The sequence below is a fragment of the Bacillus rossius genome, chromosome 11 (genome assembly GCF_032445375.1).
Source record: "Bacillus rossius redtenbacheri isolate Brsri chromosome 11, Brsri_v3, whole genome shotgun sequence".
NCBI lineage: Eukaryota > Metazoa > Arthropoda > Insecta > Phasmatodea > Bacillidae > Bacillus > Bacillus rossius.
In genome coordinates, this window is record NC_086338.1 from 59,049,005 (window position 1) to 59,063,852 (window position 14,848).

Consider the following 14,848-nt stretch of genomic DNA (forward strand, 5'->3'; position numbering starts at 1 on the left):
TTGTTTTGCAATACCAAAGTCATCAACTCGTTCGTTTTAACGAATCAAAAAAATTCTTCCTCATTAAAGATAACAATGGCGAGAGGAGAGAAAAGCTTTGCGCAAAAAATAAACAAATAAAAATAATTTTCAGTTCCATTTGTTGAGTTTTTCCCCTCGCACATTCAGGATCCCCAACACCAACAGCTCGGGCGAAGAGCGGACAAAAAAGGAACGTATGGTAAATGCTGGAGTGAAATATTCCCCCTTGTGATGACAAGGGTGTTGAAACTTATCTCTCGCCGGGAAGAAAAAAATTTCGCTGTTGGCTACGAAGCTATGTTTCTCGCCTTACTCTTTGCTCTTTCTTCCTTTTGCCTCGCTCAGGAACGTCTGCCTAACAACTTCCTGCGCCTTCGCTTGTGAAATAAAAACACACACAAACACACGCCTTAATTTCTCTGCTTTAACTATTTTAAGCCTATTCCCGTATATAAATCTCAACCGATTGACTTAATTAACATTTCATCAATCCGTACTTACATATGTCAACTTTTTTATGTTTAAAAATCTCGTCTCTCGGTATACGGCATTTGGTAGGAATAATTTCGTGAAAATGAAACGGAAGTCGATGAACGGAAATGCAACACGAAGATGGAGGACCCCTTATAACAACTAAAACCCCGAATAAAGTCACTTTCGTAAAAAAAATTTGGGTGCATACCAAACGTATTGGTGTGCCAAATTAAAATTTATGATAGTGAAACTACCATGGAATGTATTTGGAAACTAAAATAGTCATAGTAAAAAGTAATCTATATTTTTAAAATAACTAAAGAAACTGGCATTAAAATGATTATAATACATATTCTCCCAAACGACTTAATAGCACATCGGAAGAGCGCTCGATTTTTGACTGGAAGGGACATTTTTCGAATCTCGTCACTAGAAGCGTGCGCAGAAATTATGTGTGTGATTCGCATCCATAAATTGTGGAAATTGAAAAGCGAATATTATATTAATCCCGTTCGTCATTATTTTAAAGAATTCTACTTTAAATTTCGGGTCTGAACTTTCGTACTTTAAGCTTATTTTCGACATGAATGACATAAGAACATAAGAACTCGTGCATCAGCTCCAGCACTTCAGACAGACGTGACTGCACGCATTTGGTAGGCCCTTTGAAGTCTTTAAGGTTTAAAGTCTCCGGATGGGGGAGGGGGGTTTGGGATTGGGTGGTTTTTGCCGCCAAAAGGGTTAGGAATCTCAATCCGTCACCTCTTCGCGGATAGGCCCCGGGCTTTACTTTACCACAAACACTCTCTCCATCTCTCTCTTACACACGCCAGGGACGTTGTAGAGGAAATGCAACGAACCTCTTAAAAAAACAAACCTTTCTTTGCCACCGCAAATGGATTGTAATGAGTAGAAAAAGAATCTCGTGGACAATGCAGTTGCTATCCGTCGTTCTAAAGTTTCAGACATTTAGCAATTGGTTAGCGAAACGAACAACAGCTCCATAGAGGAACAACACATTAGTAGTGAATTAGCGCTTAACTTCATTACAACAAAAACATCGTTTCACTATCCAGACAGGGGGGGAAAAGGATGGGGGGGGGGGTTTAGGGACGTTCCTATTTTGACTGTCTTTTGGCTGTCTTAACTTCGATGGTCGGTGATCGAAGCGAAATATACAACTGCAGAAAAACGAACACTTAAATAAAATAAATTAATAATATACCATTTATTTATTTGCGAGGAAAATAGTTATTGCTTTGAGCAAATTACTTTATGAGTATCATTATGTTGTATGTGAACAGTGTGATTGGTAGAGATCGGAAAAATTCGCAGATTCATTCGACGATAGGCTACAATTCAAACACACATACATTATAGATGATTTTGCTATTGGCTTACTGTTCATTTTGACGAATCTCAACCAGTTATAAACCTCCAACCAAAGAAGGATCGAATCACGGATAAACCAGCTGAGACGACTTACAAGTCGGCAGCCAATGAACTTGCGTTGTTTGCCCGAGTGTACAGGGGAATGTGCAGTCGATCCTGAAGGCCATCGGAACAGCGAATTTTTCCGGTCTCTAGTGATTGACCCAGTGGGCAGGAAGTCTCAGTGGACTCTGCGCCCACACGTGCCGGGCTCTGGACGCTACTCCTGGTCCAGGTACTGCTCAGGCAGGCGCCTGGTCCTGGTGATGGCCGCCAGCACCTCTGCTGAAGCCCTGGCCTGCCTCGCTCTGCGCGGGTCCTTGTAGTCCACGCGGTACAGGCCGTACTTGTTCCTGGAATACACCACGTTTCATTTATTTGATGTAGGCTTTTGGACATACGCCATTGCTATGCTCATGTATGTCTGTAGAAGAAAACTACAAAAAACACAAATGACAAAAACACAAATTAAGCAAAAAATTGCTGTTGTCAGGATATAAACACTATACAATACTCCACAACAGGAAAATGGTCAACAAACAAAGAAAAACAAAGAAAAATTGACTAACAAAACGAAGAAAAAAAACCACAAATGATGACAGCACAAAAATACCGAACCCAAAAAATTCAGCAAAACAGTCAAAACGAGACTAAAACACGACAAAACGAAAAGACGAAATAAACACAATTAATTTGTGCTTAATTTGTGTTTTTGTCATTTGTGTTTTTTGTAGTTTTCTTCTACAGACATACATGAGCATAGCATTGGCGTATGTCCAAAAGCCTACATCAAGTCATGTACTCCCATTGCACAAATCTTTCAAAGATAATAAGTTTCATTTATATTTAACAGAACCATGTCAATTATATTTTTTTAACAAAAAAAGTTTAGAATTTTTGTTTTGCATAAACATTGACATAAAATGGATTACGACGAAAATATATGACATGATATTTTTCAAAATGATTTGAATAGAGAATAGCGTTGATATATGGCGCAGTTTATACGCAGCTACCCTGTCTGTAAGAAGCCAGGCTGTGAGTGCGTGCAGTCTTTGCCATGTTATTATTATTTTTAAAAAAATGAGAATGACTTAACATTTTTTTTTTAATTTGTACTGTAAAAAATTTCTGGTCGAAGGAAATGTCACATTAATTTTTTTTTCTAATTTGTTGTTAACTTCTTGCTAGGGTCATGCATTTTTCCCGTAAACATTTCCAGACCAGCTGTATGTTAAAACTTTGTAGCATTGTCTGTGTTTCGTGGATGGATGGATTTATTTTAGGTGCATGTCTACCGTGAGCACACCAATCACAGCCATCCAGTGCTAAAGCATAAGCGTTCTGAATGACCCGACCGAATAGGGCAATGGCTTCTCTTGCAGACGGCCGCCAATCACAAGGAAACACTCGCTAGCGCGGGCATACCTTATTGCAGTATAACGAGTGATCAGAATATTTCGCGAAAAATACATTCCCTTACATTTTACTAATGTTATGCCCGAATTCAAGTTCGCAATTGCGTACTTGTAATTTTACGTACTTCAATGTTTTCCCTCTTCAAACGGTACTAGCCAGCAAAACAGGTTTTTAATTTTATTTTCAAAACAATATTTAACTAGAATAAGTAATTTTTAAAAATTTTATGATTTTCACACGCATTTACGGCAGTTTACGTTATGATTCTATCTTTTGTTCTCAGTTACGATATGTTTATGTGTGTACTTATGCGTGTGTTGAAACTTATATGCAAACATTTTCATATAATTATATTATAGTTGAATTTATAAAAAAACATTCAAATACATAAAAAAATTATTTAAAGAGTTATTAAATTACTAAATAATATTTCAAATATATCCTTGGAAGCGTTTTCCTTCATTTGGAAGTACGCGATAAGTACACAGATTTGTTCACTCGCATACTTCACGTCCAGGAACAAGTACGAACAAGAGTACACTTCAGGTGAACTCGCACACGGCCTAGCGAGTGTTCTCCGAGCTGAGTGACTGCGAGCACAGAACAAGGAGGGAGATAGAGAAGTGTGACTCTTACGGTGGGAACAATTTTTTTTTTTGGGATGTGGCGCTATCTGTTGGGTAGGCCCGTAACTACCCTCAAAAAACAACATGCCGGGTGGGAGGTGTGACAGCAAAGCGTCAGTTTTGTAATGTCAAATTTAACTGCTTGGCGATCCGATTTAATTCGTGCGAAAAACACTTAATGTTGTGTTATGACTGTAAACCATGTTCTATATGTAGATACCGGAAAAATTCGCGAATTAATCGGGCGATTGGCTGGAATTCAAATACATACAACTTTATAATGATTTTGCTATTGGCCTACTGTTCATCTGGACGAATCTCAAAACAGTTATAAACCCTCAACCAAAGAAAGGATCGAATCAAGGACAAACCAGCTGAGACGACTTACAAGCCAGCAGACAATGAACTTGGGTTATTTGCCCGAGTGTACAGGGGAATGTGCAGTCTATCCTTAATACCATCGAAACCGTGAATTTTTCCGGTCTCTCTCTATATGATGAGTGGGAGATGGCATGCACCACTGCAGTACAAATGAAGTGAATGAACTGGTGGTCGCGAAGCAGAGCACTCACTCGTAGGAGCCCCACTCGAAGGTGTCGATGAGTGACCACACTGAGTGGCCGAGCACAGTCACGTGGTCCAAGTGAACAGCATCCAGCAGCGCGGCGTAGTGGTTCTGCAGCAGACACAGTCAGTCACTCCAACCCGAGCATCGTGCGCGATGGTAGACACATGTCGAGGCCGGATCCTAGTTAAATTAACTAACTTTAACAATCCTTGTCATGCCACCTTTGCTTGAAAATATAGTCCCTAGTCGTTCTTTCTAAGTTACAATCTGATTTAACTCTCCTGTCTTAACTGCTCATGTGTTTAAGCTCCTTTAAACTACTTTGTTTGTCACTCGTGTTTGGTTTGCAATACCAAAGCCACCAACTTGTTCGTTTTAACGAATCACAAAAAGTCTTCCTCATTAAAGATAACAATGGTGAGAGGAGAGAAAAGCTTTGCGAAAAGGACTAGTTTCTAATCATTGAGTACAATGGTGTTTCAATATTTTAAGAAACTTACCAATCATTAATTTTAACGATTTGGTTAAGTTACGTAAGTGACATTAAAAATACTATAGATTTGTGTAAACTTTCGATTAGTTTAGGTTAGCAACCTTCAAAATATTGCAAACAATATGTGGACGGTTCCTTACTTACGTTTCATATTTTAATTACCATGAAGCTATAATGCCAACATGAGTATTAATACTAAGATACTAAATTTAAAATTATAACTGATATTTGTCTCACACGCTGAGTAACTTGTTTCATTTTCTGGCCAATACTATTACTTAAGGACTTTTCCTGTACATTTTCACCAAAGCATACTGCCATAATAAATTGACTCTGAAAGTTGCGCTCACTGCCGATGGATGTCACTAAATGTTAAATACGATTTAAGACAATTTTATTGTATTGCCTGCCGAACTTCATGTTAGCTGTTGCCCAATCGTTCTGGTTGGATAGGTGGACTGCCTCGCGATCTGTGGTCTTAATACATGCAGTTATCAAGAGATGTAAGGCCTTGATAATCTTGCGGTCTTTCGTGAGAGGTGTGTGTATCCTGATCGGCTGCAGCACTGCGACGTCTCGGGAACTGGCGTGAGCAGACACTTCGGGCGGAGACTCACCACCAAGTACCTGATCCTCATGGAGTCGTTCATCTCTCCGCGGTCCACCCAGCCGTTCTCAGTGACCAGCACAGGGACGCCGTGGTAGTTGTCCGACACCCACTTCAGCATCTTCCTGAGGCCGAACGGCGCGTACTGCGGACAACACACGTCGTCTGGCGGGCGAGGTGGCGCAGGGCCTTAAGGCAGGTCCACCCCCCACCCCTCCTGACCCTGCCTGTCCGAGACCCGGGCATCAGCGGCACCTCGCTTGTTCATACCCTGATCACAAGTCCACCTTACACGTTATGCAACCAGCACAGTCCAAGTTTGCTATGGCCACAGTTAGTTTATAGTCTTTCCATTATGGGGTTTGATCAGTTTTGTTATTAGCTAGTTGTGTTATTCAATTGAGCCCCTTTATAGGAATCACACTGGCAATATGGTTGCCATCCTGGTGTTATAGTGAATATAATCCACAGCAAGGAAAATTATTTAATGACCAGAGACAATTAACACGTAATGCAGTTTCTCAAGAGGTTCTTCTCTAAAAACCTCACCCTTTTTTGTCAATTGTTTTTATCATTTCAGAAATAACACAATATTAATATAAATTGTATTTTAAGTAAATATTTTTTGTATATTAAATTAAGGTGTTTGTTATATTTATCATTTAGAACGGGTGCCTTAAGCGCCTTACAGCTAGCAAATAAGAAAAATCCAACTGTGTGCGTTACAAGAAACGTGAAGTGCCTGAAATCAAAGACATCTCTGAAACAAATTCTTAATTTTTAAAAATCATGGTTTCAAAAAAAAAAGTTACCAATCTGTTTCTTAGGTGACTAAAAATTTAACATTGTAATTTTCCTCAACATTATAAAATTTAATTTATTGAACTGGTACTATACCTGAAGTTGGAAGTGCATACGTTTTGTCTTTCAGATAAACATGTAGACAGTATTAATTCGTACATATTTAAGCATCGTTTTGCAGAAATTTAAAAAATATTTGTTGTGTTGGAAAAAATCTGGAGAGATAACTTTCCGAAGAACTATTTGTAAGAGCACTTGACTGTGTAGACACCCCAAAAGGCGGATTGTTGCAGGGTGTTCAGCAACTCACCCTGAAGTTGCTGATGGAGCCAGCGGGCCAGCTCGGGTCTTGCTCGAGCAACACCGGACCCATGTCGTTGGCGAAGCTGATTCCTGAGCTAGTCTCTGACGTATTGGGGGCGCTGACGTAGTACGACGAGTAGATGTTCATGCCGTAGAAATCATGGGTGCCTAAACAAAAATAAAATTGGTTGTCTGTAAAGTCGGTTTACGGACGATAGTTTAACGTGACAACGTCATAACAAAACATTGATGAAATGATTGCATACTTTTATGAATAAAATTGAATCATTTTTATTGAATTATCACTATTTTGTATGGATACAAAGAAGGAGTGAAATGAAATCTACAATTTAATTGATAAATTTGCTTTTATTTGCACTCATTAATTCAAATATGTTTATTACTTTAACGAAGAGATTATTTTAACTATAACTTTTATACATGTTTGCTATTAAACGTCTTCCAATCTGTGTTATTCTGTTAAGGATAGACGATGATAGGAAAAGTAGGAAACGAATGGGAGTGTTTCAAGTTTAATGTGCCTCGAAAAATTCAAATCGATGGTTGTTCCAATCGAGTGGAAGAGAGATAGATGCGGCGCAAGCGTACAATGAGCGTAACGGGACACAGCGCAACGGGACAATGTGCGTTACGGGACACTATTTCGTGCGTGCAGCCGGCGTTAATCGATTTATTAGACGTTGTCACGTCAACAAATAAATATTAAAAGGCACTTATCACAAAACAGCGCCTGCACTCCTCCAAGTTCTGCGAGCTGTGCATAATTGATTCTCATTTGAAGATCCAAGGTAACTGTCGATGTGTCTCACCTCTGATATATTTCACCCAGTGTTCACCGAACTCTGGTAGCCTGGACCTCGGAAGACCTTCTGCCCTGCTGTTGTTGGCGATCCTCTCCTTCATGATGGCGGGGTAGTCGCCCTCTGAGCTGTATATGGGGTGGGCGAACCACCCCAGCTGCGAGACGACAGAACTGGTTGCTATGGCATTGCAGACTTACAAGTTCCTACCTGGTCGGGCGCCAATTCTGCAATCCTACCAGGTTCATTCGGATGCACGGAATTCTTTGGACAAGGCGGGGTTTGAAGTCGTAGGAAGTCACATGAGTTGAAATAACTTACAAACTTATTATTGCATAAAAATATTCTTCTAGACTTATTTATAAGAAAATTTAATAAACTATGAAACAAACATTTTTTAAAATTTCCTTAGGGAAAACATGTTTTTTTTTTTCACATACAGACAATAAAATAAAATTGTAAGTATTTCTGTGATGTTAAAGTAAAAATTTTTGGTACAAAATTTTTATTTTAACTATGTGATTTAAAAAGTGAGGATGGTAATACATTTCTGCAAAAAAAAACTCGAAATGTAATTATGACAATAGGAAAGGAACACGGCGGAACTTACATTAAACTGAAGGTAGCGCTCTGTGGCGTCGTGGTCAGCCGGCGAACTAGTCTTTGGTTGCGGGTAGTTCAGGTTGAGTGTGATGCTGACTTTACCTGAGAGGAGAAAACACGCAATAATAACATATTTTTTAAATATACTGTTTAATTAGTAAAAATTAGCAAACTTCACTTATTATCCATTGATTCATTGTTTATTTAGAATATCGCTCTGTATATTCTACACAAATTTCTCAATAAACAAATTATTTTAAGGAACACAATTACAATTTTAGCAAACATCAACTGCAAAGTTTACAAAAATTTCTTAATTTTTTTTAAAATTTTTAAAATTTATTGTGTATTTCTAATACAAAATATTTATGCAAGTTACATTTTACAATTGTGTGCTTGTTCTGCCCACGAGGTATGCATATTGTTATTACCAGAAGTATGATTGAATTACGAGTATTTGTTTTCCTTATGAAATCTGTCTCCGGAGAGTTAAGAGGTTTGCTCATCAGACTGGCGATACGCAAGTTTAAAACGTGCGGTATTATGCATTCAGGACATGCCAACACAGGAATTTTTTTTTTAAAATTTCAAAAAAAAAAAACATTTTAAACGTAAAATATTTTTTAATTTTACAAAAATATTTTATAAACATGTTTCTTTTGTACAATGACAAGAACAAATACAGTATTAATACAAGAATATTATTTTTTAAAACTAGTGGTGTGCTGAATTGTTAATTAAAAAAATTTTTCTTTGCTTCAATTTATAAGTGATAACAATTCATAAAACCTTAAAACACATTTGTAAAAATGTTGCATTATCCTTTGGGTTATCCCTGATAACGAGCTGTAGAACTTACAGCATTATTTCTGTACTTGAAAAAAACTAAAATCTTGGCAACTGGTTTTCAAAAACTTGTTGTGTAACATTGTAATACCTTTCTGCTCGCCCCGGAAGTGCTGGCGGTAGAGGTGGTAGACCCGCGCATGCGCCTTGAGGATGTTGTGTGCGACCAGGTAGCCTCCCACCCCTGGGGCATCCACCCCTGGCGCGAACCAGGCGCTGCTGTAGCCCGTCACGAAGGAGAGGGGCTCGTTGAACGTGGTCCACCACTTCACCTGCACACGCGTGCAAACCACTGTCTCCAGCTCCATCTCCGCTCATCATTGCAACACATTCTTCCAATGTCATCAGTTTACAGGCGACCTGAAATATTTCACCTATCTCGTTCAGGAAAACATGTTAGATATTCATACTGCAAAAAAATCAAGTTAAAGTTTTGTAGTGTAGTGCTTTTGCATTATATTTTTTTATGAATTCTTTGAATGATTTTTGACGTGACAACGTCTAATAAATCGATGAACGCCGGCTGCACGCACGAAAAAGGATGACTCATTGTCCCGTTACGGGCATTGTCCCGTTACGCACATTGTACCGTTACGCGCATTGCCCCGTTACGCTCATTGTACGCTTGCGCCGCATCTATCTCTCTTCCACTCGATTGGAACAACCATCGATTTGAATTTTTCGAGGCACATTAAACTTGAAACACTCCCATTCGTTTCCTATTTTTCCCATCATCGTCCTATCCTTAACAGAATAACACAGATTGGAAGAAGTTAAATAGCAAACATGATTAAAAGTTATAGTTAAAATAATATCTTCGTTAAAGTAATAAACATATTTAAATTAATGAGTGCAAATAAAAGTAAATTTATCATTTAAATTGTAGATTTCATTTCACTCCTTTGTATCCATACAAAATAGTGATAATTCAATAAAAATGATTCAATTTTATTCATAAAAGTATGCAATCATTTCATCAATGTTTTGTTATGACGTTGTCATGTTAAAATATTGTCCGTAAACTTACTTTACAGACAACCAATTATTTTTTTATTGATATAACATACGAATTAAGACAATATGTCGTAAAAATGCCATTGCTAGTTTACACTGCGAGTTGCAATGAACACATGAAGAACGGAACACAAAATATAAATACATAAAACACACACAGAACCAAGACTATGTCAAATGGTAAATGCATAGACAGCACAGAGAATTATGTGGAATCAATTGGTCAGAACAATATCACATCACAGACACACCCAGTGGGAGGACAACAACGAGACAGTTTCGACAAGAACAGGAAATAAAGACAAAAAAACGACCAGTGTGTTTGCATATTCATCTATTTCTCATGACATAACGAATATGTCTTAACAAGTTAAGTACAAAATAGTTAACAACATTAAAACCTATTATTAGTTCATGCTAAGGTTGAAATATAAATTTACATTTAACGTTATTAAATTATTATACACGCGCTTATTACATTGATAAAACAATTTTTTAATCTATTGCCAGTTTAAAATAGTAAACTTTGAACCCATAAGAATATAGGCGGTAAAATACAATAAAAGAAGCTAAATAAATGACAAAAACCTCCTTAAGAAGAAACGTTGCTATAATCGCAGTTCCCATTCTTTGAAGTGTATGAACTAACTTTGACGTCTTATTTTTTACTTTTTAAGTAAAAATTTACGCTGCAAATATAAACAGAAAGCATCACTCTCTAAGCAGATAGCTTTCTGACAATGTTCTCCCTAAAGTCAAAGAATAAAATGGTGCTGAATGAGGACTTAAACGTATTGAAACATGAAGTTTTTAGGTCAGCGAATTATTTTAGTTCTTCATTAGGTATTATAATGTATTAAACTACAGCTATTTACTGTTTTCATTTGTTGGTTGATGCATTTAGATTCCCGCTAATTTTTCTGAGGCTACAAAGAAACCACCTACCCTGTCTCCGAAGTGCGTGAACAGCAGTCGAGCATAATCCTCGAAGTAATCTATGATTATGTCACTAGCCAGTCCTCCCAGGTCTTGTAGATGTTGGGGCAGATCCCAATGATACATTGTTACCTAACAACAAGTGAAGATTAACAGAAACTCAATAAATTAGTAAACAGTTTGTGAAGTAGGCTATGCAGGCTAACAAATTGAAAATTGTTATTGTTATAATATATTTAAAAATATCCCATATAGGGGAGAAAAAATTATTTTAGTCAGAATAACATCATTATTAATATTTTTACTAAAAATGGCACATATATGTAAGCCTAGGCTTCTTAAAGTTTTTATGTATAAATATATTATGTTTAAATGCTGAGGAATGTTAAATTTTCTGATACTTTTTGAAAGCCAAATTACTTACAGCCCATCTTATTTATATGTGAGGTTCACAATATCTTATATTCTACAAAAAAAAAGTGCAGCTACAACGTAAACTTTTATCGAAAAACTTAAGTATGTAAGATAACTTGTGAAGATGTTGTTGTAAACAAATCAAGAATTAAATTTAAATTGTATTTGTTTTGAGTAAAACTGGTATGTTTTGAAATTCATCCCATAAGATTGTACAGCCAATTGCGAAAACACAAACCATAAATATTTCTTACTAGAGGCTCGATGTTGTTTCTCTTCAGCTCGTTTATCAGATTGTTGTAGTAGTTGATGCCATCTGGATTGACGAAGGACAGGTCCCCTTTTGGCAGAATTCTTGGCCAAGATATGGAAAAGCGATAGAAATCTAACTGTAAAATTTAAAGAGTAATTTAGTTAAGAATCACAACATTCCACGAATAAGTATCGAGTATGAATATTTTTATAACAGAACCACAACAAGTTAAAAAATTAATCCAAGAACCTAAAATAATCTGGGTTAAGCACACTGTTACTTGTGAGCCTCTAGCATTAGTACGCAACGTCAAAAGTATGTTACTTTTGTAACTTATGTAAGCTTTGACTTATATGCAGAGTTTATTACTTCAATTTCTATCTATTTTTATTCATATCAGGATTTTCGTGTAGTTGTATTCCAATTGCACTTATGCGTTTGTTGTTGGTTCACAAAATTTATCACCCGATATGAATAGTTTAAAGCTCTTGCCTTAATGCAACTACGGTTTATTTTGTTAATCAGTTGTAAGCCAGAAGACTCCAACTTCTTTTTAACATGCAGTCACTTCCATAGAAGAAGACATCTATATTGTGTGCTATATAATGTGAAATATTACAGGAAAGTGGTGGGAAATCCGCGAGACAAGTGATGCTCGGTGTTCCTGGCGACATCAGCTGCACACGGTGCGTGAACAAGGCTGCTAGTGCGAGATTTTCAAGTCTCTTTTTCATTTTAATTTATAGTTATTATTTATATGATTTCGAAGCGTAAATACATTTCAAGCACCTCCGAGAAATACGGAAAATCCATAATTTTTTTTCAGTAAAAGTAACATCTTCTTACTTTAGAATGCGTAAGTTATGGACGTCTAACTTCTTACCTCCAAGGCGTAAGTTATCCATTAAAACGTACACAAAATTTGAATTTCCCGCGTAATGCTTACAGCTAACGCCGCCAGGAGCGCTGTAGCAGCTACGCACATGATGACTGACCAGAGTTTCATATTTAGTCTTTTACAATATTTGTTCATGTTTATCTGTTTTTTTTTATTTTCAACACACAGCGCATTGAGTTACTATGTTTTCGAGCAGTTGCGTTAAGCGCATGCACTGCAGTGTAGCCAGTGTCTCACCCCGAGGTTCTTCGCGGCCAGCACGTCTTCTCTGTAGCGGTGGTACGAGTCGGCAGCCACGTCGGCAGTCTCCGCGGAAGGATCCGAAGATAGCCGAGCGTGGGTGAGCCTGTCCCAGATGCTCTCTCCCTTGCCTGGGCGCGAGACAAGGACAGAGCATGTTCCGTCTTTCGAGATTTCTACCCATTCACAAACTGTCGCTTACACGGCTCTGCACCGGCAACCACTGGAAGTTGTTTACAAACGCTGACAGGGCAACGCAGACTATTGGCACTACTTTCGAAATCTGTCAAATTTATGACCAATAAAATGTGACAGACTATAAAATTGATACGAAATTCTCTCAAAATATATCTGGAGTGAAGCAATTTACGTATTCGGATTCAGAATTTAGGTCCATGTTGCAAAACCATGATCAAAGCAAGACTGTAGATATCAGTACATATTATGTTCTGCATATACCCTGCTGCAAAAGCACACTTCGGTTCCAAATAACTCCAGCAATCGCTTTTTTTGGGTAAAATTTCCTGCCAGAATAGCATTATTTAGACAACATTTTAACTCAACGTTCCATAAAAACAACCAGTATGACAGTATGTCTCACCTCATGACCTGGAAGCGTATACTTTGAATGTTTGTGCCAGGGAATGTAAATGCTTTCATATCCTTGGTAGTGGTTATTAATTAAAACTGCTTATTTACATATGATTAGTTCTATTTATTTTCAATTACGTATAAGCATTTGTGTGGTTAGGTGGTTTACAATGCACATAAAATAAGTTCAAACTAATTAATCAATTGCAAAGACCAAAACACTCCAGAACAAATTAGTATTAGTAGTAGGTACGTTACATAAAGTTTTGAATGACACATGCATGATTTTAAGTAACTCTTCGTGTGATTAAAAAAAAAAAAAGAGTAAGTCAAATTATTTGATGAAAAAACCTGTAAGTTAACACGCATATAGGAATTACGTCAACTACTTCAACCAAAGCAATAATAAAAAAATTGCAGGAGAAAAACCAATGGACGAACACAATGCAAAATATTTTGGTACTAATCGCGCGACGCAATAGCTCCCGCGTCAAGACTTATTGCAAAAGGGGCGAGTAGGTAAGATTTCATAAAACAACCCCTTCCTCTTAAAACATAATTCTTGGATTATTCGATGGAATTTTAATTATTTAGTGTTTAAATTAAGAAAGAAAATATTGCCTGTTATCGAAAAAGCAAACATCCCCACCTTTTTCCCGTCCCCTAAACATATATATTTTTTTAAAAACTTTTTAATGCATTTTTTGCACACTACACTTTAAAACTAAGAAGACAATAACTGTCTACCTACGAATTAAAAGAAAACTATATATACTCTTCACAATTTGTTCAGCCCGGGCCTCTCTGGTACTAGAGCTAGTATACTAGATAAATTATCAATACTATTTAACCCTGTTATCCATTAGCACCATTAATATGGGAGCGCATTTGATGGAGTCGGGTATCGTTGTGAATCGCTCAGCTTATTGACGGACGGAACGGTGACGGATCATCAGTAGTACACTTCAAGATGTAGCCCACCTCACCGCTGGTGTTCCAAGGACACAGTGTGGACTGATACGGGCGGTCACTCACCGCTGGTGTTCCAGGCGCCCTCCACCTGGTAGGCGGCGGTGCCGGCCCCGAACATGAAGCCCTGGGGGAAGCTGAGGTTCCTGGCGGCCGCGCGGCAGGCGACCAGCAGAGCCAGCACTAGCAGGACCTGCATGGTCGCGCCTGTCTGCGCCGAGCTGAGAGCCTCACAGGCCTTCATACACTCGGCAGTCGATGCATGGACACCGCGAGATACCAACAGATATGATATCTTCACCTCCCCCCACCTTTCTATCTGTTTCCAACTGTGAAGTATCTATCACCTGAACATTAGTTTAATTACTGGGAGTAAAGTATTTTGGTGTCATCACGCAAATTGTGTTGAATGATGAAAGTAGGTTTTTTACTCACTAAATAAGTAATACTTTATAATTATTTAGGTGCGTTATGAATGGCAGAGTGAATTTTTACGAACCACGCGCATCATGCTACGAAA

At 37.8% G+C, this 14,848-nt stretch overlaps 1 protein-coding gene across 6 annotated transcripts; it reads right to left on the minus strand.

The window, feature by feature from the left end:
• Window positions 1–1,700: 1,700 nt before the first annotated feature.
• LOC134536522 (myrosinase 1-like) lies at window positions 1,701–14,608 on the minus strand. 6 transcript variants are annotated; one of them, XM_063376249.1, is made up of 11 exons: window positions 14,395–14,608; window positions 12,766–12,899; window positions 11,632–11,766; window positions 10,973–11,095; window positions 9,105–9,285; window positions 8,175–8,269; window positions 7,574–7,721; window positions 6,751–6,911; window positions 5,650–5,784; window positions 4,544–4,647; window positions 1,702–2,279 (listed from the first exon to the last, which is right to left on the minus strand). In XM_063376249.1, exons 1-11 carry the CDS (start codon window positions 14,570–14,572, stop codon window positions 2,147–2,149), a joined length of 1,527 nt encoding a protein of 508 aa, XP_063232319.1. In that variant the 5' UTR covers window positions 14,573–14,608; the 3' UTR covers window positions 1,702–2,146. The 6 variants fall into 6 exon arrangements, with proteins under 6 accessions (XP_063232322.1, XP_063232319.1, XP_063232321.1 ...); XM_063376251.1 differs by having other exon boundaries at window positions 1,709–2,279; window positions 9,105–9,279; window positions 14,395–14,561; XM_063376248.1 differs by having other exon boundaries at window positions 1,740–2,272; window positions 9,105–9,279; window positions 14,395–14,561.
• Between the last annotated feature and the right edge of the window lie 240 nt (window positions 14,609–14,848).

Bases quoted from the DNA above. Each gene is read 5' to 3' on its own strand.
- LOC134536522 (XM_063376247.1), bottom strand. From the start codon at position 14,527: ATGCAGGTCCTGCTAGTGCTGGCTCTGCTGGTCGCCTGCCGCGCGGCC. The intron at 8,270-9,104 runs GTATTACAATGT...TTCTCCTCTCAG, and splicing joins CTTCCGGGGCGAGCAGAAAG to GTAAAGTCAGCATCACACTC. The intron at 6,912-7,573 runs GTGAGACACATC...ATTTTTGTTTAG, and splicing joins CTGGGTGAAATATATCAGAG to GCACCCATGATTTCTACGGC.